Source organism: Lonchura striata, chromosome 4 (assembly GCF_050655825.1).
Source record: "Lonchura striata isolate lonStrDom1 chromosome 4, ASM5065582v1, whole genome shotgun sequence".
Taxonomy (NCBI): Eukaryota; Metazoa; Chordata; class Aves; order Passeriformes; family Estrildidae; genus Lonchura; species Lonchura striata.
In genome coordinates, this window is record NC_140706.1 from 61,381,232 (window position 1) to 61,406,262 (window position 25,031).

A 25,031-nucleotide genomic window follows, 5' to 3' on the forward strand; every position below is an offset into this window, starting at 1 on the left:
TGCATTTTGTATCACTGAATTAAACATATTTTTTACAAGGTGCCTAATCATGGCATGTTGCCACCAGTCAAAATAATTTTTTTTTAATTTAGAAAAAAAATTAGCATGCTGGAAAGTAGAAGTTATGCCATCAAAACAAAATGGAAAGACTGACAGAGTACAAAAACACTCTATTTTACTCTTTAAAAATATTGAGAAATAATATTACCAAAAGAGAAAAAAACCTTAAGAAAGAAGATCAGTAGATTAATCAGAGATTGTGCAAAAATGTGAAGCAGGAAACATGGAACACGATTTCTCATTTCTAGTTTTCCATTATAGAGATTAGTATCTTCAATAAGAGCAGGAAGACAATCTCAAACTGCGAAATTACAAAATTTGCTTTATAACACCCCCCGCTATTTCAGTAGGTGGGAGGAGCTGCATGGGGGCAGCCTGGGGTCCTTCACTCCCATCTGTACATGGGGAGGGTGGCAAAGGAGAGTCAAGCTCCTCTCCAGCTCATGGGAGACATGACCTTGTTCCCTAATGTAACATTTCTTCTAGATCAACTGGAGGTTTGGTGCTTTGGTTTTTATCCTTTAAATGAGGGGATAAAACATCATAGTTATTTACAAGTAGAAAATAAATGCCCATGGTTTCAGCAACTTGCAGACTTTCCAGCCCTGAGCTATGCTGATGACCACTTTGCAGATTATCTTACTCTAGTTCTCATGAACCAAGGCCATCAGCACCTCTGATATAACTTGGGATTTGTTTTTACATTTGCTTTTCTTTGGAGAGTAAGAGCTGAGCTTAGCCCTACTCCACCAAGAGCACAGCACAGTGCAGTGTGACACAGTTACGAAGAGTACTCTGCTGCAAAGAGAACTTTAAACTAAGTTGCATTTACAAATTCATTTTTCTCCAGCTCCTTACTGTTCATACTACCTAACAACATACTTGCCCATTTTGCCTGTAAGTCCAAGCTAGAAACAGGTAAAAGCCCATTTTTACTGGAGTAATGTCTGTGCTTGGCAAAACCAGACTGACCACATGAAACTACAACCCACAATGTATATTCATAACATGACCTTATTCTTTCTCTTCAAGCTAAATATGAAAAAAATGTTTAGTACCAAACCTTGGCATTTTATATGAAAATTAGTTTTCAAATACGAATCAATATTTATTCTTGTCATTTCCACCTCCTTTTTTTTTTTATGATCACCAACAAATCAGAAACGCCCTGCAACACCACACAGAAGCGCCCAAAATTGAGATGCTGTGTCGCTCCTCTGTAGATGCCCAGTGCAGAGCTCACCACTGGAGACATGGCCTAGGCAGAGGAAAATCCTTAAGCTCCCAGCATTTTCTGCCAGAGCTGGGCTGGCTCAAAGGCTGGAAGGTCCAGCAGTATGATTTGGGAGCCCTTGAGCATCTCTGAACAGTAATGCTGCCTGAGGGCTGAAGGTGCTTTACCTCACTCCAGCAGCCCTCCCCTCTCCCTCCAGCAGAAGGCACTGCAATGCATGAAAATCCAAAACTGTTCCTCTGCCATCTCACTCATGGCAGTGATGAAAAGACCTCCTTTATCACATGTTGGTTCCTTTATGTAGTGTAAAGGGATCAAATTAGGAGTGAGAATTTCACCTGAAGTTTCTTTCTGTGATGTAAATCAGTAAAAGAGCTAATCTCCAATGCATGCAAGCTGTACAGACTTGGCCTTCCAGGTCAAAGAGTCACAGACATTGAAGTTGGGAAAAGACCTCTAAGAACATCAAGTCCAACTCCTAACCCAGCACTGTCAAGTCCACCACTAAGTCTTGTCCCCAGGTGCCACACCTGCATGGTTTTTGAACACTTCCAGGGATGGCAATTCCACCCTGGCCAGCCCAGTGTCTGACCAACTTTTCAGTGAAGATATTTCTCCTAAAATCTGATCTAAACCTCACTTGGCACAATCTAAGGCCATTTTCTTTCATCCTGTATCTTGCTTCATGTAAGGAGAGACCAACTGATCACCGTATTGCTGCACCCTCCTTTCAAGCAGTTGTAGAGAGTGATTAGGCTTCCCCTGAGCCTCCTTTTCTAAGGAGCTAAAAAACCCCAGCTCCCTCAGCCACCCCTCATCAGACCTGTGCTCCAGATCCTTCACCACATTCATTGCCCTTCTCTGGACTCACTCCAGCACCTAAATGTCTTTCTTGTAGTGAGGAACCCAAAGCTGCAATAAACACAGGTCGCAAATGATGATTTCCAGCAATCTACTAAGGTCCAACAAAAGAGAAGATTTTTCAATGCATTTCTAATTTGCAGCATTCCAGTCAGTATTTGAAAAAAAAAATTTAAATGGCAAAAAAAAAAAAAAAAAGGAAGCATCCCCCTCTAGCAAAGTTTCTCTCCTGTCTTGCTTTTCTGCAGAGGACATCATGTGAGCACATCCTTTGAAACCACCTGGACATCATAGGGATGAACTCATGATGTTGCAGATGAAGTCTCCCCTGCTGCCATTTCCTAAGGTTCTCAAGCCCTGGGTTTTGCTGGAGCTCCACTGGCACTGCACAAGGCACATCCAGGAGGGATGCCCTACACCAGCTGCCAGCAGGATGCAGCAACATTCCCAGCAGGGCAGAGAGCTGACTTCCCTGCCCCACAATGATTTTCAGCACTAGTTTTCTGGGATGAAGGAGCTGCTACCATGGAGCTCCTGCTTCATCAAAGGCATTTTGTTTCCCTTGCCAGGTTAAACAGTGCAGATCAAAACCAAGGGAAAGCTGTCACCTCCCCACAATCTGGTCCTGTTTTCCCTTGGGAAAAGGAAATAAGGGACCTAGGGTGCAGTGTAGTGTCTTAGTTAGGAAGGGGCTTGAAAGAGAACCTAACCAGGCTACTCCCTCTGAAAAGTAAGGTGAGGCTTGTTTGAGTATTTCTGCCAGGAGACAGCACAGAAGAAAGGAGTCTGGGAGGTAGAAAAAGGCAGCAGGCAGGAACCAGGATTTTGCACATAACCTATGAAAGACAAAGCAGCTCAATCTGTGGAACTAAACTCAGCTGCCAGGAGAATAGGTCCAGGAGGACAAAATGTGAATTTTGAGATAGGGAGGAATTAATGTGACCATGTTGTAATTTTCTGTACAGTGAAAACACTCTAAGGGAAGGGCAACTCTGTACATCAGGGAAAGGACCTGCAGCAGTATCCAAACCCCTGTTCACAGACAACATCATAAACACAGGAGTGGTGGAAAAAAGGTATTTGTAATAGCATTTGCTCAAACGATGGCTTGAGACAGGAAATCCACTGAAGCACAGACAGAAACACATAGTCATTACCAAAAAAAGATTAAAACAACATAGAAAAACCTCTTATACATTTTGTTATTATACTGTTTTCAGTATGCTTTTGATAATTAGTAAGAAAACATTTTTCCTTGTTGTTCTTAGTATATAAGAAATGCAGTAACATAATCAAAATTATTGCACATCCTTACAGTCACAGAAAAAAAAAATCAATAAAAATGTTGAATAAGCACCAAAGAAGTTGAGAGGTTTCACTATGTGTGAATTTGCTTTCATGATGGTGTAACACATTTTTAGTATTCAGAAGAATGCTCATCATTAAAAAAAAAAAAAAAAACAAAACCAAAAAAACCAAAAACCCATGCAATAGTTGAAACCTTAACATTTTTAGCTTATGGTATTCTACTAAAATTACTGTAATCATAAAACACCCACTTTTTTCTGTGCCATAAAATACGCACCTCCGAACCCCAACTGAGAATGACAATAGAGTTTATCAGTTATTAAGCACTTCTTCAGGATAATCCCACCTTAAAACTTCTGAGATTATGCAGCTGCCAGACCTATAAAAAGCTGCACATTACCAATGTTTTCACCTAATCAAATTAAGATTCCAAACTATTAATACTCTGCTTACCTCCTAAATTCATTCCAGCTTGCAGACATTTCTGTAATCGACAGGCTGGGCAGTTCTTCCTCCGAATCTTATCAATTATACAGTCATTCCTTCCCGCACACAGGTAATTGTGCTGGCCTGAATGAACCAAAAATAAAATGCATTATTAGAGGCTCTATTTACATAATTCCAATTTGTTCTTCTCTGCTGTTTTGCACTCCTTTTGAGAGTCTTATTACTGAAGACACTTCAAATTCCATTCTTTACCCTTTCCAAATGATCTTGGTGAGTTGTCATGGATGTGTATTATGAGCATTTCTTCTTTTTAATTTGGGAAGGAGTTTTGGTGTCACTCTCAAGAGAGATCTCATTAGCTTTTTTTTTCCTAAACAAGACTTTTTCTTCTAGTGAAAATTTTTCTTTTCTAGTGGAATTTTTCTTCTAGTGAAAAACAAACAATGGGTTTGAGATTTTTCAGATCTTCTTAGGTGTGCTGTATCACAGAGCAGCCTAACAGCTCTAAGTTTGAGTACCTTTTCATGCTCAAGAAGTTCAGGATGTAAAGAAGAAATACACAGCAGAGTATATTTCTCCATATACTCCACTCTTTTCAACCAGACTTAAATCACAACTATATTATTTAATTTCTGTAAAGCCCCACAGAAGCACTCCTGAAGAGACAGCAGGTATTTAATGCAGAAGGGAACTACACGGCAACCAGAGAAACAGGCTGGCATTTGAGAACTTGGACCCAAAAGGCATTTTGCTCCACGGGAAGAACACAGGTGGAGCAAATCAATGCAGTGTCTCAGGCAAGGGCACTCCCATGTGACCTTCCCAAAGCCTGGTGCTTGAATTTGATGTGGAAGAATAAAGGAAGCTGCAAGGGTTGGTGTAGTGTGGCAGCAGAAGCAAGAGGAGATTGTTTTGGCTGCCTTGATCCATGGGGATCTGGCATGGCCAGAACAAATGTGCAGAAACCCAGGAGATGTGCGAATAAAGTTGAAGCCAACGACCAGAGCAAATAGCAGCTGTAGGAGAGGAGGGGAAGCCCCAGCAGAAGTCAGGAGCAGAGCTGCCCTGGAACAGGCAGGGGCTGACATGCAGGGAGAGGGAATGAAGATGTACATCCACAAGGGGACAGAGCTGATATATAGGACAGGAGGCAAAAAATATGTCTGGCAAGCTATTTCCCACAATACTCATATGCTTCCTCGGGAAAGATAAAGAGAATATTCATGGAGCACAGGAGATCTAACTTCTGCATTGGGCTCTTTCAGGAATTTGCCTTAAAACTTCTAAGTAATTTTCTATCTCTGCACATGTCCTCCTTTCAGCCTTAAAATGTTATCTAGACAGTGAACTGAAACTTGGGATGTTTCTCAAATCTCTTCTGAGCATCTCACACAAAGTAAAACAATCTCATTTGAGTGAATGAACTCTTACAGTAGTAAGAGGTATCATCATTTAGATAATGCTTTAGATGTTTAAACAACAAGCAGATGGACCAATAAGGGTTTTATTAAGGGACTTAACCTAGCACTGTGACACAGATGAAAAAGAACAAAACTTCAGCAAAATAATTCAAGAATAAGTTACCTAAGGCATAAAATCAAGTTGTACAATGTAGAGCACCAGGATCTATCAGCAATTTTCTTTTTTAGCAGGCCTTTAAAGAAAATTGGTAAGGTTCTCAGCTGATCACAAAATGAAAACCTGGGTATCACACAATGTTTATTTTGTGATGTGATCACAACAGACACGAAAGAGAAAAGTCAACTTAAGTCCTCATTGTATTTTTGCTCTGAACTGACTTGAGCACAACCCCTAAAGAACCACCATGCAGACAGCACAAAAGTAACATAAAAGGAAAAAACAAAAGCATTTAAAATTATGATATACAGCATAAAGGTGGTTTATATGTTCTTAAAAATACTGGCATATAATCTTTTTTTTTTTTTTTTTTTTTTTTTTTTTTTCAGGGAGAAGGGAAAAATGGTTATTTTCTGCCAGGAATGCAGGTGCACTTGCTCAGTACTCGTACAATGTCCTTTGTACATCAGACTACTGCAATACCATTTTTAGGCTTCCACAGGCGGGTGTAGGCTATTAATAAGACAAGTCAGCTCCAACACTGCAAAATGAACCCCTTTGCAGAACTACCCTGAAGGCAGTTTGTGCTAAAAAATGTATACCTGTTAAGTCAAGATTTTTCATTACCACTTAAAAAATCTAATGGGTTTAATACAAAGTTCCCCTTTATGCACTCCAGGATAATTACTTAAGTTGCATTTTTAAATGTTTTGGTAATGTTTGATTTCAACACTGTCACAATGGCACTTCCTAAGAAATATTTCCACAACAGCAGAATATTCCATAAATCACCCGTCAAATTCTTTCAGCAGCCTGCAATTATTACTTTGTGACCTATCTACTCTAGATCAAATACTTTCAGAAAACACAGCTTAGTAAATGTTCATCAGTTTTTGAAGCATGCATCTCTGAGTAGTACTGTATGGTACAAAATCTATAACTAGTTTTTCTAGTAAGCAAAGGAAACAGCAAATCTTCACAATGTTTTAAATTTCTAAAACTCCTTAAAAACCACAGCCATCATAAAGTTTACATTAATGAAAGCAACTTGAAAACCCTTTAGAAAAACACAATAGATCAACATTCTAACAAACCCTCTACATAGAGTACAGCTGAAAAATAATGAAAATAATGTTTCAGTTAACATCTATAATGAATAAACAAAAAAAGGATTCAGTCTTCCATGCAATCAAATATGGTTCATTTCAAATAAAACCAATTTTTTAAAGTAAGTCATCAAAGACACCCATAATGAATCAGTATATCCTATCCGTGGCTCACTAAGGCCTCTCAACTTCAGAATCAAACCAAAACCTGAAATATCTGAAATTGATGCAGTGCTCTCAGGATCTCCAGGGCTTTTCAGGACCTCAACGAGGTGGTGGAGGCTGTCCTGAAGAGAGGCTGATGTTTTTGTGCTGTGAGAGCTCCAACTCTTGAAAGAGATGTATTGATCTGCCTTGTGCAGTTTGTGTTTAGCTTAATCCAGCTGTTCTTTTTATCCCGTTCAATCACCCACAAGTGGGCTGGAAAGTGACAGAGCAGATATTGAATTCTCATCTCCCATGTGCTAAATGCATTAAGATGAAAGTAATTTTTACTTATGCCATCATTAAAGGTACTTAAAGCAGCTAATTCCTGTTCCATCTGAAATACAAAGATACCAAAGATGCGAGGAAAATTTTCCTGTTCTAAATAAATAACGAATAGGTACCACACAGTTACACATTAAGAAGAAAGTGAGATCTTTTCTCTTAACAGTAGAACTAGAGGAATATTGACATTTGCATTTTCCAGGTTATTGTGCCACCACATACCACAGGATGACACAATCAAATGTACACACTAAAATATTTGAATGTTTCCAACCCTCTCACCTCCAAATATTCTATAATTTCCTGCTTTTATAGGCTTGCAAAAGAAAACAAAAAGGAAGTATTCATGAAATCCAGTCTTCCCTCTTACTGAGTTTCCCTGAATAAGCAAAATTCAGCAGTAAAGAAGGGGAGGAGAAAAAGCTGTTCTTATTTGGCCTAGGAATTACTGCCAAAATGAGGCTACAGCAGAAGTTGTGCCTTTCCGCATTTTTAAAACTCCACTACAGCAATTGAGTCACCAGTCCCCACAATTGACTTGCTAAGATGAACCTATGTGTGTGTGCAGAGCACTGTTGCACTCCAAGAGCTGCCATGCTTCCCAACAGGTAAGGCTGCAAAAGGAACAAGATGTAGATATTTCTTGACAGTATTATTTCTGTTCCTGTCTAGGGCAAAATGAGAAAATCACAGAAATTTCTGAAACATTCTGCGTGTTTTATTTTCCTCCTAAAACAAATTTTTTTTCCCTCCAGTTGTTTGAAGTCCAAGTCAGGAACTGCAAGTCATTACTAAGTACTCCACATTTTTGTTCTCTTGTTAAAATAGCAGCTACTATGATCAAATGTTAAATTTTCTAAAGAGAAAAGCGTAGTGTTGGAAGAGGACCCAAAGACTGTTAAATTCAAGCCCACTCATGGAAGCATGATAAGACTAGCTTAACAGTTCAGGCAAGTTTTTAGGTTTTTTTCTATTTGTATTAAAATCTCCTGAGGAAAGGTATTCTGCAACTTCCCTACAACCTACAAGTCCTGTGTGATTAGACTAGTGATTAGCCACCCCTGAAAGTCATGTTTTTTCCCTTTGTATTTCCCCCAAATGGGAATATTTTGGGACAGGAAGAGATATTCATTCTCCCCCCATAGACATTCAGAGTAACAGATCACCACCTTCTTACAACAATCTCCTGCCTATCAAAAGATTTACGTTCCCCATCTCTTTGCTGGGCTAAACAAATCCAGTTCTCTCAATCTCTCCTTGCAGGTCATGTTTCCTGAATTTGTCGTCAATTCCTTCTATTCTCCTCCAGCCTCTTTCCTAAAACAGGGCACATTTTTCTTGCTGAGTTTCACCATCACTAAGGCCAATAAAATGGTTATTTCCTGCATCTTGCACACACAGCAGCCCTGCTAATGCAATCCTGGACCAGAGCTGGCTTTTGGCAATGGCATTAGGTTGTTGACTCATGCTCACTTGTGTGTCACTAATGACCAGCTCCTCTCCTGGGGCACAGCTGCCTTCCACATGTTCTTTCCTCCTCTTACCTGGGCAGGCAGTTCTCTTTATTCCTCTTCTAGATCCACACACACACAATTCACTGAGAAAGACAAAGTCCAAAATCCACTCAGGGTCCAATATCTGAAACAGGAATGTGTCTTGGGTCCCAAGACTGAGGAAGCCTCACAAAGGGGCAGCAAAGTGAGAAAACAGGAGCAGCAGCTGAGGACGAAATGAAGCAGAAGTAGCTTGAAAAAACTCAGCTTTTAAAATAATGTCTCACTGAGGCACATCAAAATGCATATAAATGTCCCAATTTCCCTTCTTCCTCCACAATGAGAATTAATACTTTGACTCAGAAAATTGCAGGCAGAGTTGTCTTCTCCCTGCAGGCAGCCAGAAAAGCCAAGCCTTCTTCCAGGCTTTGAGGAGAGAGGAGCTGGAAGCCACCTCCAGCCCTGCCTTGCAGATCTGCATGTGAAGAGCTAGGATCCCTTTTGCAGCTTCTGAGCTGGAATAAGCGCTTAGTTTCTGGAATAATTCCCAACTGGGAAGATTATCTCCCCAGCAGAGATACATATGAAAGCCTTATGGACTAAATAACATTTATTTCTTAACACTATCCTTTCCCTTTACCCACCAGTCTGTCAGACTGCACAAGCTCAGCCTGTGCATCCCTTCCAACCTGAGCCACAGACTTGCACTGCTGAAGACAAAGCAAACATGCTGCAGAAAATCATCAGGATTTTCTAAAGGATGTCTCTCATCTCAGGAATATCAGGTCAGCAAACAGAACTTAACACCAGGTTTTTCTGCTTTCTGGTATAGCCCTAATGAAGGGCTTTGCCTCCTACAGCAAGGAATGGCAAAATGTGCACATCCTAACCTGTCATTTGTGCTCACTGAGCTATGTGATGTGTTCCTTTAAACCAGCTCTGAAACCCTCCTAGGTTTTGTCTCCATGTCCGTATAAGCTCCTTCAATTACTAAAAATGAACTATTTCTACCTTTTGACAGCCAGCATACAAATAAAATTGCTGCCAAGACTTGCCACAATGGTTTTCCACATCCAGAAAAGGATTTCCTGTTTGACAGGAGTCGTATCACACTATCAAGGGACAAACTGCATATACCTGAGGTTTTCACTTCACCATCTGCAGCAGGTACTCTCAAATAGATCAACATGATAAGTATGATGATGAATCTCTTTACGAATTTCAGTTTTCACAAAGCCCCTATTTCTTGCAATAAATAAAAAACCTGCTAGTCAACGGAAATGAGCACTGCATTTTCATTTCAAATGTCCATTTGTTACACAGTTGAGGGCGCTTTTTTGTTTTGGGTTGGGATTTTTTTTTTGGTTTTTTTTGTTTTTTTTTTTTTAAAGCAGTTGACAACTGCCCAGCAACAGCAGCCTATGTTTGCAGTCACTATTTTAGGCTACATCACATGTCAATTACATAACCTTGTTTTACTGCTCTTGAACTGGTTCGAACAACCTGGGAAAGAGATTATGGCAGTCCCTCCCAGCAGGCCATCCATCCACACACTCCGGCAGGACCTGTCCCCCCAGCACAGCTCCAGTGCCTCTCTCCAGGGCTAGTTACTCATTGCCAGACCCACCTGAGACACTGGATAATTAACTTCCTCAGCTCTGTTTAAACCAGTCCAGTCTGACCACAGTAAACTAATAAACTTGATTCCTCATGCTGAGATTTATGTGTAGCAGAATAAGCTTATAGATGCCACAGCCATAGTACAGGACTCAGATATGAATATTGTCCCTTCATTTTACACAGAGAACGCTCTGGGTTTGCATTTTATATATTGAATCTCAGGGCTTCCCAAAAGTCAGGGTTTATCTTCCTTATTACTCCACAGCCCCTATCGTTCCCAGACAACATGCTTTTCAGCTGCAGACCAAGCCAGTATCTGACAAGATGACAATATTGGTTTATTATTAACATTATTACAGCACGCTAATAGCATAGGTATAAACTAAATCCTTCCCTGAAACAAGAATTTAGAGCTTTCCCTCCTCTATAATAAATTAGAGGCTTAATTAAAATTTGTTTTGACTTTGGCAAAATATTCATCACATCTGGGATCTTTCCTGCCTGCTTCTCATTCTAAATTACCTTCTGCTACTTCTAGGTCCCAAGACATCTTTCACTTTCTCTACCCTTTTATATTACTAGATTCTTTTTTATCTCCCATTTTAATGGTATTTTTCTAAAGTCTCCTTACTTTCTACTCTCCCCTCCTTTTTCTTTCCTTCAATAAAATTTGTCTTCCAACCATTTTTTTTTCTTACTTTCATCCTCAAGATTTTTACCCCTTTCCTGTTCTGTAACTCTTTCTTCAGTCTTCTCATTTACCTTCTAAACAAATTATTTACTCTGTTCAGCCAATACATGTGATTTCACAGGGCACATTTACACTGCAGTTAAAGGTATGGCTACATCTGATTTAATATACTGAAGGGAAGTATATTAAAATTACTGATGGCAGGGGATAAAAACTAAGTCTCAACAGCACCATTTCCTGCAGGGTTCACAAAACCCAGCATGGGCACACCCACTGGTGCTCACAGATGAGCTACCAGAGCTTCCTCCAACAGTAACCACACATACAAAGCTGATTCCCCTTTTTTTCTGGAAGGGGAGAAAGGAGGGTTGTGTCTCCAGATGCTGGAGACATATATGCAAAAATGCAAAACTTTTATAAAGAATGCAAACTTTATATGCAAAACTTTTTGAGTAGACATTTACACATTCCCTACACACACACATAAGAACACAGACTCCAATGCTCTGCCAGTCTTAACATGGATACTGTCTTCTGCTCCTTCACATTCTCTGGAGGGTTGCTTTCACACTGGGCTGAGAGCAGGCTAACAACAATTGGAATGGTCTGGTGACCCTGGCAAAGGAGATGAGAAGTTATAAAAATGATTCTCACTCACTATTTTAAGCAGACTGAAAGGGCACCGATGAGAGGGATCAAGGAGAGAGGAAATTTGGCAAGGGAGCATGGGATGTAGCCCAAAAGAGGCTACTGCTTTCTGCAGCAGAAACCATCCAGCAGGGATGAAACCTGCAAGTGGCAGCGAGACGAGCAAGCCCAAAAATATTTGTGAGCGCCTCACATTTGAGGTCCATGTGCACATTTTCTTATGCCACGCTTAAAAACACACTGCAGAATTTTGAAAGCCCCTCCATGCCTGTGTGTGACGCTCCAGCCATCCTGTTACTCAGACAGGCTGAGCCACCAATATAATATATGCCCCAAACTGGTGCTGAGACCATACCCAGGACCATCTTTCAGTTCAGCTTGCTGGAAACCTGAACACAGGCCACATGTCAGACTACAAGATAATTCCCTTTTCATGTGGTCAAAGAGATGCTGCATGATGTTAGCACAGAAGAGCAATAGGAAAAACCTGATCTTTGCAAAGCATTTCTGATTCAGTGAAATCACACAGCACTGGAAATCTCTTTTGGATGAAAACCAAGGAAAAATATCTACAAATACAAAAAAAAAAAAAAAAAAAAAAAAAAAATATCCTGTTATTGAGTGAAATAATTTTGTTTCTGTTTTGAAACTAGTTCTCAGCTCAATTACTTTTGATTTTAGATTATAATGGATACAGCGATACAGAGAGTAGAATTAGAGCTTTAGAGGATGTTTTGACAAAATCACACATCTAATACTTTACAGCATTTTCTCTCACAGCGAGTTTCCAAATTTTCAGTTTGATTTAAATTTTAACTGAATATTTTTGAAGTCTCTAGATGCTGCTATCTGCAGAGGCAGATTTACAAGAGATCATGTTGCATGCATGATGGCTAATACTGCTTTCCCATGCTACAAATCTGATAAGGCATTCTTGACATAGTACAAATTTCAAGGCACTTTAATGGAAAATCTCAATATACAAAAAATGGTCTAAAAGGCCTCAAAAGACTTTTTTAAGTAAGTGTCATGCAAAAATCTTAAATTGTAACTGAAATGCCCTTCCATTTTTTGCTGACATAAAGTGGTCAGCCAATCTGCTACACTGATACACGATGTAGTATTCTGCTCTACAAATAGCTCACTGTTTCAACTGGATTTCAGGAAGCACTCAGTGTAAAATAAGATTTGTGTGAAATATCAAGTTCATTTAAGGGAATGTTTGAGAGTGAGGTGTGGGGGGAGCATTCTGGAATACGGAGCATAAGTTGCTAATGTAAGGATTTCTGAATGACTCTGTGGCTCCCTGAGCCACGATCCTTCAGTGAACACTGTACTGAAAGTATTCACCTCTACAAAAATATTTTTATTCGCAAGTGTACCTGAAGCCTGTTACATTTTATTTATTTATTCCTCCAAATTTCTGTGTCTGCCCCATGATCCTGTTGATATATTAATGTAGCAAATTGTCTTTGCAGTAATAACCAAGACGTAACTTCTCATAAGACAAACAGAAAAATTAAGATGCACAGCATTATTTCTGTGTGCACCTCCATTTTAAAATCTGCAATTCTAGGCTGACTCCTTCAATAAGATGCATGCTACTTATAAAAGATATTACTAGAAAAATAGGCTGTTTGTTTCACAAAGTTAAACTTTCCCCAACTCTTGATCTCAGTGAAAACGTTCTGTTAATTTTTCTGTTTTTAAAACTAGCTGCCCTTTGGTTTTTGCAAACATTTTGATGTTCAAGTCTGCTGTGTTCTTGCATTTAGCATGCTCAGCAGATCACAAATTTTATTCTGTGTGAATGACACATTATCTTCAAAGCATATTTTTCTCTTGCATTTTTCATGTACAGTTTACTACAGCTCAGCCTGGAAATATGCTAAATTTATAATAATGAATATTATTATGTATAATAACAACAATTTAAAATATTGGCAGCACATACGTTGACAACTATTTTCCAGTAGAACCCTGGTCAGTAATGATTTTCTTTTAAAGGCTGCAAGCAATACCATCACAAGAGTCTCTTGAGATCCCAAACACAGAAATGTTGACTAAAGTAATATCAGATACCCACCAAAGTGAACTTAAAAATTCTCTGCATTTGTTTGCTGACTTTTTGAGAAGGAGTCTGTTTTATCCTTTGAACTATGTACTTGTCTCACTATTTATTTTCTTCTTTTTCTCTCTCCATTTGTTTATTTTTATCAGGAACCTCAGCTCTGTCACCCAGATAAATGTGAAGAACGAAGAAAGATCTGACAATTATAATGAAGTTTCACAGTATGTTTACTGTTAAAATACTATCACAACGTACAACAAAAAGCGTAAACTCAGTAGCAAAACACCAATTACAGTCACTATTTCCATCTTTAATTGGATGAGCAGCTCTTTCAAGTACCATTCCCCAAAGTGGGTGCAGAATTTCTAGGCTGCTGAGCTACAGGTCTCAGTCCCCTCTAACCCTTGCTCCAAAAACCTCTGAACAGGACCTGAAAACAAATTTTTCACCCTTTGCTTACTCATTCAACCTCAAGAGGCTGAGCAAAGCATCACACAGCAGCAGAAACACTGATGAACCAAAGCTTTGCCTAATCACCCCAAATTTTACTGGAGGTCATCTCATAAGTAAAACCCCAATAATCCCCCTCACCCAGGCATGCTGGATCTGGCACCTCAACTGTAGCACAAGAATGACCTCTAAGAGATAAAAAAAGAGATTAATAAATCTGCTATGGTGACAGCCGCCACACTGGGCACTTGATCCATACCCTCATTTCTGCACTTTTTCCATAAGAATTGCAATTTGCCATGCCACAGAAATATATGAAAGGGCAACCTTTCACACTGGAATCATCCTAGGTCTTGAACAACTAAAGCCACGGATGACTTGCTCTGCATCTGACATTTTCAACACATATAAAGTTGCCACTGGGAGTCAAAAGCAAACAAGCCAGACATCCTTTAAAGCACACAGAACTTCTCAGACACATAATTCATATGCCAGAGTGACATCTTGGAGGGATCAGACTTTCCTTTTTCTACAAGGGAATGGATATTCAGGTAATACCGAATGTGTCAAATTTCAGCCCCAGTGATGGTGGCCACTGAGAACAAAAATGAAAAAGGAGGCATAAGACAATAGAATAATTATCTTGGTACATGAGTACATAATAACTCAGGCATAAATATAATTACTTTCAAAGAGCGTTTTGCCTAATTGCTGTAATTGTTATTTCAATTTTTTTTTGCTCAGTGAAAACTAAAGATGAATTAATATATTATTTATATCCAGAATTCCCCTGTGGATTAAGGTCACTGCTCCTCCTGGTATTCAACTCACCCTTTGCATTCAACTAATTTAAAAGGAACAAAATCAGAAAGCCCTCAGTCTATTCCCATTTAACTTCACAAGGGGCAGGTCTGGAGACAGGTTTTTTTATTTTTTTAGACTTCATTTTTCATAATTAGAATTCCGGTAGTACTAAGCAGATTGAATTCATTTCAGTTTCCTGCAAGCAGCTATTTAATACAAACTGATGTGAAATGAAATGTCATTGCTTACAAGAAATGTATCAACAGCATGAAAATGCTTTGAACTAATCTTCATGAAATACAGCAATTTGCTCATTAAAGTGATAGAAATGAGGCAGGGACAGAGTCCAGTCTCCTCAGGAGCAGCTGTTGGAGCTGAGGCTTGCAGAAGGGGTCAGGGAAGGAAAGGGACTATGAGGGTGGTGGTCCCCTAGTGCAAAGCCATGGTAGGAGCTTAACTGCAGTTCCATGTGGCTCATGATGTGTTTTTGCACTCTGGAAAAGGTGAGCTTCACTACTGGCATCAAAAGCAATTATTTTATCATGGGAAAATGAGAGTCACTAAAGGCAAAATCCTCTTGTCTGAAATACGCTTTGTAAGTAAAAATGACAAAATCTGCATTAATAAAATAAAAATTTTAAAAAGGTCACTAACATAAAAAAAATAAAATCTGCCCTCTACTTATGCCAGATTTCCTTGTGATGCATTGCACCTCAGTTTATAATTATGAGAGAATAATGCAATCCTATGCTTCTCCTTATACATCCCAAATTGGTAGCCTGTTTTGCCATCCTCAGAAGTAACTTTGAAACTGCCAGGCACCAGCATTAAAAGCCTCCCTGAAAATGTGCACTTGTGTCTGAAAACACACAAAGAAAAGATCAAAATGAAAATTAAAAGCAGATGCACTTTATGTACTGAAAGGTTTTTCCACTTTGATAAGTGGATTATAATGAAGTGTGGCACCATGTTTCATACAATTTATTAATCCAGTCCCACTTATTTACACTCTGAAACAGCATAATGATTTCAATGTTGGAGAACAGCCAAAACTCACATGCAGAAATAATTAAAAACTTATGTGGAAGGATTGGTGGTAGCTGGTTTTTGAGGGGCTTTCAAAGAGACAGACGGACTTTTAGTTAACCAGAAGACCTAAGTTGAAGTAGATAAGACAAAATATGGAAGTGAACTGATTTTTGAAAGGGAGTAGAGACCAACAAAAAGATAATAAGAGCCTAACTTGCTCTCTATTACAGCCCCTGCAAGCCTGGAGAAGCTGGTACAGGCAGAAGACCTCTCTATATTAGTGCTGATGCAATCAGAGAAACTCCATTTACCCAAGTTCAGATGTCTACAATGAGTAAAAGGGGAAATCAGGCCATCAGTGTAAGAAATCCACTGTTCCTTTGAAGAAAAACAGAGTGTTGGTTGCCAGCTCCCTCCTGGGCACAGCAGACTCCTCCTGCCTCCAGGAGCATCCTTACCCCTCACAGTTCCAAGGTAATGGTCTCTGAAGATGCTGAGCAACCCAGCAGGTCAGGAATGACCTTAAAGTGGAAACACCACTGGGAGATGCACTCATGCAGAAAATGCATTTTATTTATTCACTGATGCACAATGCCCAGTTCATTTTATCCACTACATTTCTTATCCACTAACCCCTCTCTCCCTCTACTCCTCACCTGAAAAGGCTTTTTATACAGTGAGCAGGAAATCTAAAATCCAGTTCATTGTTATAATCTGGCAAGATGTACATGATGAAAAGATCCTATACCAATTCTATCATTAAGCATTCTATCATTAAGTATTTCTACAGCAAATTCGTACTGAGGATAAATGACTGCCAAATTCAGAGTTTATCACACTGTGAAGATATCCTGTGAAGTATCAGAGGGACATCATTGAAGTAGGAAGAAAACAGGAGGAGTAACCAGCACAAATATGGACAGAAAAATAATACAAAAGGGTGTAGTGAAATTGGAAGCAAAAATAAGAAACAAGCAGCAAAACTGCAGTTGGAAAAAATGCTACTGCATGTACGAAGGGAGAAATCCAAAATAAAGAGTTAACAAGGCACAGTACCAAAGCAAAATTTGGAAAGCATCACCGTTGAAAGAGACCTAGGAATATGAGGATAATCTGGATGTAAGAAGCAATATGTCAGAGGAAAATCAAGTGCCACTGAGACCCCTGGCTTGTTCTGTAGAAGCATTACACAGTAGGGCAGGCTGGCACAGCAGTGCTCTCTTTGTGCATTTCTTTTGCAGCCACACCTGGAATACTGTATGCAGTTCAGGCACTTCATTACTGGAAGATATAAACAAACTGGAGGAAGTCCAGAGAAGTGGAACGGAAATGATTAGAAGCCAGAGGGACTGATTTACCAAGAAAATTTAAAGCAGCCCTTTACCCGCCTGTAACTTCTCTGATAATTAGAGATGGGAAATGATAACAGCCTAGTTCAAGTCTCCAGTCAAGTGTCTTTAGCCCTTTTGCCTTAGGCACCTAAGCATGTGCTTAGTCTTAAGAATACTGAGTAGCCAAAGATTTTTGACCTGATGAAGAGAATAAGATCAAGGAAAGGAAAAAAATTTAGGCTACATGCTATCAAAATCGTCCCAGGAATTAATTATGACTAAACGAGCTACCATAAAAGATGGAAATTGCATTGCTTGAAATTTCACATTTTACTGCTGATAATGAAAAGGGTTATTCGCATCTCAAGTTTACCGTCCGTAAAACAACAGGCCTGTTCAAGAAAAGCAGTTTTACCCCTACAAGTCTTTGTCACAAACGTATATAGCACCAAGTGATCCCATCCAGGTAAAGAGACACAACTAAGCAAACATTTTTACCCCAGACTGTGTAAGCCAGGTGGAACGGCTCTGCAAAATGACAAATTATATCCCAGCAGGAAAGTAACTGGATTAGCTTAGCTTCTCACACACTGACATTGCTGTGAAGTGATTTTTAGGAAGGCAGCATTTTATATAACTGTTGAGCTGTCAGCAGGGCTCTGCTGAAAGACACTTTAAAAGTCATGTAGAGACTGCCAGAGCCTGATCCAGGGAACGGGTGATTATCACTCACACAGGTTTTGCATGTGATCTGGGAAAAAAACCCTCAAAGCTACCAAGCACCAAAAAAACTAGCCAAAAAACCAGCAAAGCCCAGCTGCAGGCAGCCTGCAAACAAGCCTGCTGGGATGCAGCTTGCTATTTAATCTCCAAGCAACATTCCAGGCCAACAGCCACATTTGGGCAGACAGGATTCCCAAGCCCCTGTACCAGCAGGCAAGGCCGCTTAGAAATGTTAATGTAAAGGTAACCCTGTGCCCCCACACCTCCACCTGAAACCCCTTCACCTGGCTTGGGCTTAAAACCACTTCTTGATGCTCCAAATAAGCAAAGTTAATACTTGTGCTCTGAAAAAATACCCTGGACAGATCCTTAGTCCATAAACGAGAGACAAAATAGAAGTCTGCAGTGTTTACTGGAAAGTCAGCATTTGTTACAAAAACTGTGCTGGCTATGCATACCTGAATAGCATTCTAGCTGAGGCTTTTGTTTATGCAAGCAATACAAGCTTTAAGCTACAACTTTTGAAATATTTTTATTAATGCAACATTTTTCTGCAAACTACATTTAGACTCATGGAATGAAATAAGAACAGCATGAAGTCAACAGGTCTCAGCTTCAGTGCATTGGTGTCTTGGTTTTACCTTATGATTTTTTTTTTTTTAATGGACGTTCTGCAGTACAGTTTTAAAGGTTTGGCAGAAGGTAAAATGACTGTGTGGTTGATCACTGCTTTGACTACTTACAAAGTCATACTTATAAGCCTGAGAGTCCTACTCCAGGGACTTCTTCCCCTCCTTTCTCTGTATAGTATATGTCAAAATGAATCTGCAAATTGGTTGAAATCTGTCAAAAACCAAATTATCATCAGTGAATATGGTAGGTCTACATATGGTTATGGTTGCCTGACACTTCTCATTTTAAGACCTCATTTTCTATTGCTTATAACTTTACCACACATTAGCAGTTAGGGCTGAAATTTTCCATACTGTGCGTCAGCCTGAGGCTGAATATTATTTTGCAAGAGTAGGAATGTATCAGCTAGAAGCATGGAGCTTAGTGCAAAGTAAGTTTGTGAATAAGGGTAGGGAGGAACATGTTGGTTTTCTCCCGTGTTACATTTTTCACAGACATATTTGAGAAGCTCAAGAGCCTTCACACTTTGAGACAGACCCTTTGAAGCATCACTGCTCTGATACCACAGATGTGCCTTTTGCCATCTCATACATTATCACTTAAAATTATAACGGATCACAGTATAAAATACTGAAAAGTTGAAGTTTGTACGTGATGTGATTTGCAAAGGTTTTGGTGGAGGTTGGCTGCCAACCTCCAAAGCTCCCTTCTGCAAAGAGCACGGACCAGGGCAGAGGGTCTGAGCTGAGCTTGTGCTCCAGCCATCTTCCATGTGCCAGGCAATGCTTTGGCACAGGGACTACGTGCAGAAAATCCCCATCACACTCTCAAGATGCAGCAAGGGAACAGCTTGGAGGAAAGAGCAATGAGGCACAGGTTGCAAAAGCAAAGGCATGCAAAGAGTAAGGCAAAAAATAAATGTCTATTCATGCACTGAGCCTGACCTGTCACTCTCATAACTTGATTTTTCTGTCTGTTTAGCATTTTTAAAAGAGACTGCTTTCCAAGGAGGCAGAAATGCAGTTGGTTGTGGTACAGGCCCCCATATGAGGCCACTGAACAGGTACTCATGGCTCCCAGCTCTGCCTACAAGCTATCATTGTCCCTGGAATTTGACTTACTGAGTCTTATCTTGGGGGTGAGCCCAAAACAGCCCGATGCCACCCTCTGCTGCTCTCTGTAAGCACAGGGAAAATAACTAGTGGCAGCCATAAAAACCTGTGGATGCAAAAATGTCTCCAAAAACCTGTCCCCTGTAACCTGTTTGGCCCCAGGTTAATGCTAACAGACACCTAGGTGGCCTCACAGTGCTCTGTTGTGCTGCTGTAACAGAGGAGTGCTGCCCCAAAGCATGGATGTCCCACACACATCCCATTTCACATCTCCCCCTCTGGCAAAAAACCTTAGGAAATGATGACAACCCTTGGCTTGTAATTTACATTCTCTGCTTTTCTAAAACTTTGTAGGAAGAGGAAAAATGGGGCTTCAAGATCCTAACTACTGAGCAGAGGAGCATATCTCACACCCTACAGCCCTGCAGTACTGGCTGGGAGGCAGAGCAAGCACACCCCATAGCTGAAGGGAGAAAGACAAACGAGGGCTGTCACTCCCAGGACATATTCCCTGCTCAAATACCTCCTGCACAAGTACTGGGCAACTTCTGCACACATTGCCGTGGGTACCACTGGCCAGCAAGACCACTCTCCCCAGCAGCTGGCCTGATATGCCATGTATGTGATGCCTGCACAAACCATAACCAGCAGCAAAACTACGGACTGGAGAAAAAGAGAACTCAAAATATCCTTCAGCGTGAATTTGTGCCCCGGCATCCATCAGTACCTGCAAGTAAGGGTTACTCTGGCACTTGCTGTATCTGCACGCAGAAATTAAACTACAGTGCTTGGAAGGGACACGGATTACTGAGCCATCATCACAACTTTTGGCCTGGGGAGTTCCAGTGCCGCATGCACACGTTGCACTGCGGCTGCAAGAACACCCTCCCGAAGCAGGCTCTGCCAAAGAGAACAGTGTTTTCCCGCAAATATGATTACACTGACTTTAATCAGGTAACTGGCTCAGTGGTTTTGATTGTTTCAATTGGGTAAGCACGTGACAGGGATTGATGTGTAATTAAGATGAATTTTAAAGATAAGTGTTCATGCTGAAGTGGTGGAGCAGACACATTTGTCACTGCCCGAGGACGAAAGAGTAGGAGTACGAGTGGGAAGAGCTCCTCTCTCCGCTCAGCCAGTGATTGCTGACCTCTGTTTTTCATTATTCCTAGGAAGTGGTCAGTTAACCCTCATCATGAAGCAATAAACCGTGACAGAGAGCGCTGATTAATGTGCTGCTCCCCAACAGGGTCAGGCACGAGGAGAAACCCACGGCGGGCTTCTGGCAGTTTTAAATGGCCATTAGTTATAGTTGTGCAAAATGGAATTAACCCAGTTAATCGAGCACTGAGCAGCCACGCTTCTGCTGAGGTCAAGGGTTCCCAGGAAACAAAAGGTACACTATGTTTACATACAGGGAAAAAACACCTAAAAAACTCCCTAAAAAAAAACCCAAACCCTGACAGGCTGATTAATAAAAAGTAATACTTACAATAAATTTGACTGAATAGTGAATAAACGTAATACCTGCACTGTACATATTAACGGAGGGAAAGTCCCAGAGTAAAGGATAAAAGAAAAGCAACAGATTGCCTTCAGCAGCCTACTAAAACATGCTCCAGCATAGCTGCTGCACTGCAGCAGGTGGCCCTGTTCAGACCCCTGTCCCCAAAATCCCTTCTGACTGCCCTCCCCTCTAGACAGGTTTGCTATTCTGCTCCTTCACAGGCTCAGCCACATGGCTCCTGCGTCCCTCAGGCCTGGGCTGTTACACATATTCCTCACATCCCCAAATTTGCTGTTTGTAAACTCTTTTTCCCATGAGACTCAGAGAGTTGAGGAAGCACAGAGAGCAAATGGTAAAAGCCCAGCAGAAGGACACAAGCTAAACATGCACACGCCATCTCAGTCTGTGACAAATAATGATGGGCCTCAGCATCAGGGCTTTTTTCTGAACAAGTATCTTCCTCTCACTTTAAATTTAATCTTCCTTCATTAGTACTGGCAAGTGCCACTGTAAGGCGTGACCTCCATGTCTGGAACAGGAGAAATGTTTTTGCTGTGGCCTGCTCTGTGCCCCTCGCTAGATGCCAGAGGCCCTTCTCCCCTCTCTTCCTAAACCTTCGTTTCTGATTCCAACTGAAATCTTACATTTGTCCCACAGCTGGATGGAAATAATTTAATTCTAAGGATTTCCCTCATTTTTTCAGTTGACGCCTTCGTTCAAAGCGAAGCCTCCAAGAAAATCCCAGGCATACTGATTTTAGGATCAAGGATTGCATAATCTCCATACTGCACTTGTATATGGATTTTGGATTAGCCCCACTTGCAGTATCTGGCAATACCTCAGATCCACCTTTCCCTGTGGAATCTGAGTGGGCACCTTGGGCTGTAGAAGCACTCACAGCATTTCCCACCTTATTCCTTGTGAGAAATAGGTGTTCCCCTATCGTGAGCTTGTTATTGAAGGCTTCAAGGACACAAAGAATGGTGACAGTAACAAGGACTTTCTCACTTTCTTTGTGGAATGGGAATAGAAAATACAGAGAGTATGAGAATGGCAGTAGGAAGGGCTGAAATGAATTTCAGAAAGATGATACTGTCCTTCAGTTTTCTATTTCTGGAACATTTTCTAACTCAATGGAAAAAGGGATGCTCAAGTAAGCAAATTTACCCAAATGCTGTTCAAAACTCCTCTGCTGCTCAATCCTCTTTTGTCTCATTATAGAGCTTTTAGAATGTACTAATACATATGTTTTGCTTGTGCTTTTATGTCCTTCATTTTTTCATAAGCTTTCCATGAAGGATCTTTTATTATTAAACAGTCAGAGAAAGAGCTCATCCTTGACATATTTCCTCTTCCTACATTGAACTTAATAATTTACAAAGAATAATTGCTAGGTATTCTTTCTAAATTTCTCACATGGAAGTGGATTCCTTCATGAAATAAAAGGGAAGAAAGAAAAGGTGAAGCTCTGTGTAAACCACTGTGTCCAAGTGCTTGCACTATTTTCCAGCACCATAATTTATTTTATAAAGCTGTATGCAATGTTGTTGTATTAAAATATAATGTATTTGACAGATTGCCTGCTGCCCTAAATTCAGCACACAGTTACTTGCATGATGACAGTGCAGAAACTGGAATATGAAATACTATTCGTAGTTCTCAGGGCTCTGTAAACCACTTGAACATCTAGAATTCAACTGCCTGGGTGTTTACACCTTGCATATGAAGCCATTAACAACCACCCTCACCCAAAAGAAATGAGTGTACAACCTGATAATTTCAGGAATATGGTGCTATGGTAGGAATACTCTTTTTCCTGTTATCACTGAAAAGACTGCAAGTAAAAGGCACCATTTTAAAAGTAGGTTAGTGTCTTTTCATTCTCCTTTTTTAATTTTATGAATAGTTTAGTATGCCAGTGCACACAACCTAAGAAGTACTTATTATTATTTTTTCCCCAATAGTCCATCATTATCATTCTGTTGTATCAGAGAAAATTAGCACCTATCGCTTACATAATTTGAAGCAGTATTGTTAAGAGTGGAATTTGCATGCATGATATGGTGTATAGGCTAACACAAGTCCATTTGCTAAGTCCACGTGGTAAAATGGATGAATAAATAATTGAATGCTTAGCTCCAAATATATAATTATTCTTAGAAAAAAAATTAGAGCACGAGTCTGTGAAATACATTTAATAATACCCATCTACAGCTAAACAGCCAAGACAAAAAATGTCCTTTCAGACATGGAATGATATAGTTAGATTCCTAAAATGCTTATAAGAAACTTGCATAAATGCCCAAGTTTTGAAAGTACGGAACTATTGCACTTCTTCCCTACAGGCATGAGCTTTAAATTAAAAAAAGCTGTTCCACCCTAATCAAGAAGAGACTTATCAGAGAACTTCTGCAGAGCATGCAAAAGGTTTGTAAACCTTCAAACCACAGTTTGGATTGTTCCCGTTCAAAACCCTTCCAGCTTGGTTTACCAGCCCTGCTCCCACACACAGCGTCCTTCAGTCCTCCCTGGGAAAGCAACGTTACCTTTTTAAACACCACCCCTCACCCTGCTCTTGAATCAGCCTGGCTGCTGTGATGGTGTGGGAATTGCTTGCCATGTGTCCCCTTCCACCACACAGGATCACATCTGGTTTCTTTTTACTACATGATGGAGCACGTTTTGCAACAGTGAGTTCCAAACATCAGGTCCCATCCTCCTCTGTCCTGGAGAGCACAAAGTGGTAGGGTACAAATGAGGGAAATATGCTCTAGTTCTTCTGCCTGGTAGCCCAAAATGAATGCAAATACACCATGAATGGCAAATAAGTAGGGAAAATTTCACTATTCTGGGTACGGTTTTCAGCAAGAATCAAGAAGAATTAAAGGCAAATGAAATGAGATGTAAAAATCTGACAAATGCCTTAATGCTGAATTACACCTTTTAGGGAAAAGGTGCAAAATGTTAAATCACAAGAATAAAAAAATATTCAAAATATTTACCAGAATATTCTGTAACATGTAAATGGCAATGCCTTTTGTTGGCATCTTGCAAAAACAGTCCAAAAGTTTTAAAGAAGTACAATTTTCTCCAAAACCACCATTACGCTCTTTTTCTGTAATACGGACATCACATTGTGTTTTAAAATGTATCTGTCTTTCTATTGCAGAAACTATTCCCATTTTGTAATTTTTCTCACCCTGTGACTTGTCAACCTACGTTCTGAATCTCTAGAATAAATTTCTAAACCATAACCTTTCCACATTTATTTTCTGAGGCATTTATGTAGCCCTTTTGAGTTTCTTCAGACATTCTTTTCCAGGCAGGAGGCACTGAGTAGTTTCATTAAACAGAAAAACCTACTGCCTAAAGCAGTAATTCCATTACAGCTTTTTGCCCTTATTACTGGTCCTCTGGCATTACCACTGAAGAAAATCTGTAGATGGACTTTTTATAAAGTTATGATTTAATAAATCAGGGAAAAAAAAAATCTGTTAGGAAGATTAGAAGGATGCAGGTATCACTTCAGTCTTTAAGAAGAGCAAGAATACTCTTTCTTTTTTTAATGGAGAGGATGGTCAAACAGGTTGCCCTGAGGAGTACCCACTAATGGAAGTATCATCATGTACTAGAGAAGATACATTACAGCCTTCCCAAATTCATTCCAGTCAAATGGTTTAGGCATCTATTGAGCTCCAAGCAAGCACCACCATTATTCATGTTTCCTGCACATGATTGCAACCTTGGTCTGGCTGCTGCTGCTCAGCAGGTAAGACATCTTAGACTCCCTAACTCCTCAAAACCTGAATTCTGATCTAACTCTCTATATCTCTCAC

General features: G+C 40.1%; 1 protein-coding gene across 7 annotated transcripts in view; it reads right to left on the bottom strand.

Annotated features, from left to right (window-relative positions):
• NR3C2 (nuclear receptor subfamily 3 group C member 2) overlaps positions 1 to 25,031 on the bottom strand; it is a 187,769-nt gene that overhangs the window by 45,957 nt on the left and 116,781 nt on the right. For all 7 annotated transcript variants that reach the window (XM_077783015.2, XM_085579275.1, XM_085579277.1 and 4 more), the window contains one exon: positions 3,917 to 4,033. In XM_077783015.2, coding sequence (XP_077639141.2) covers positions 3,917 to 4,033 — 117 coding nt within the window. The remainder of the gene's footprint in view (positions 1 to 3,916; positions 4,034 to 25,031) is intronic.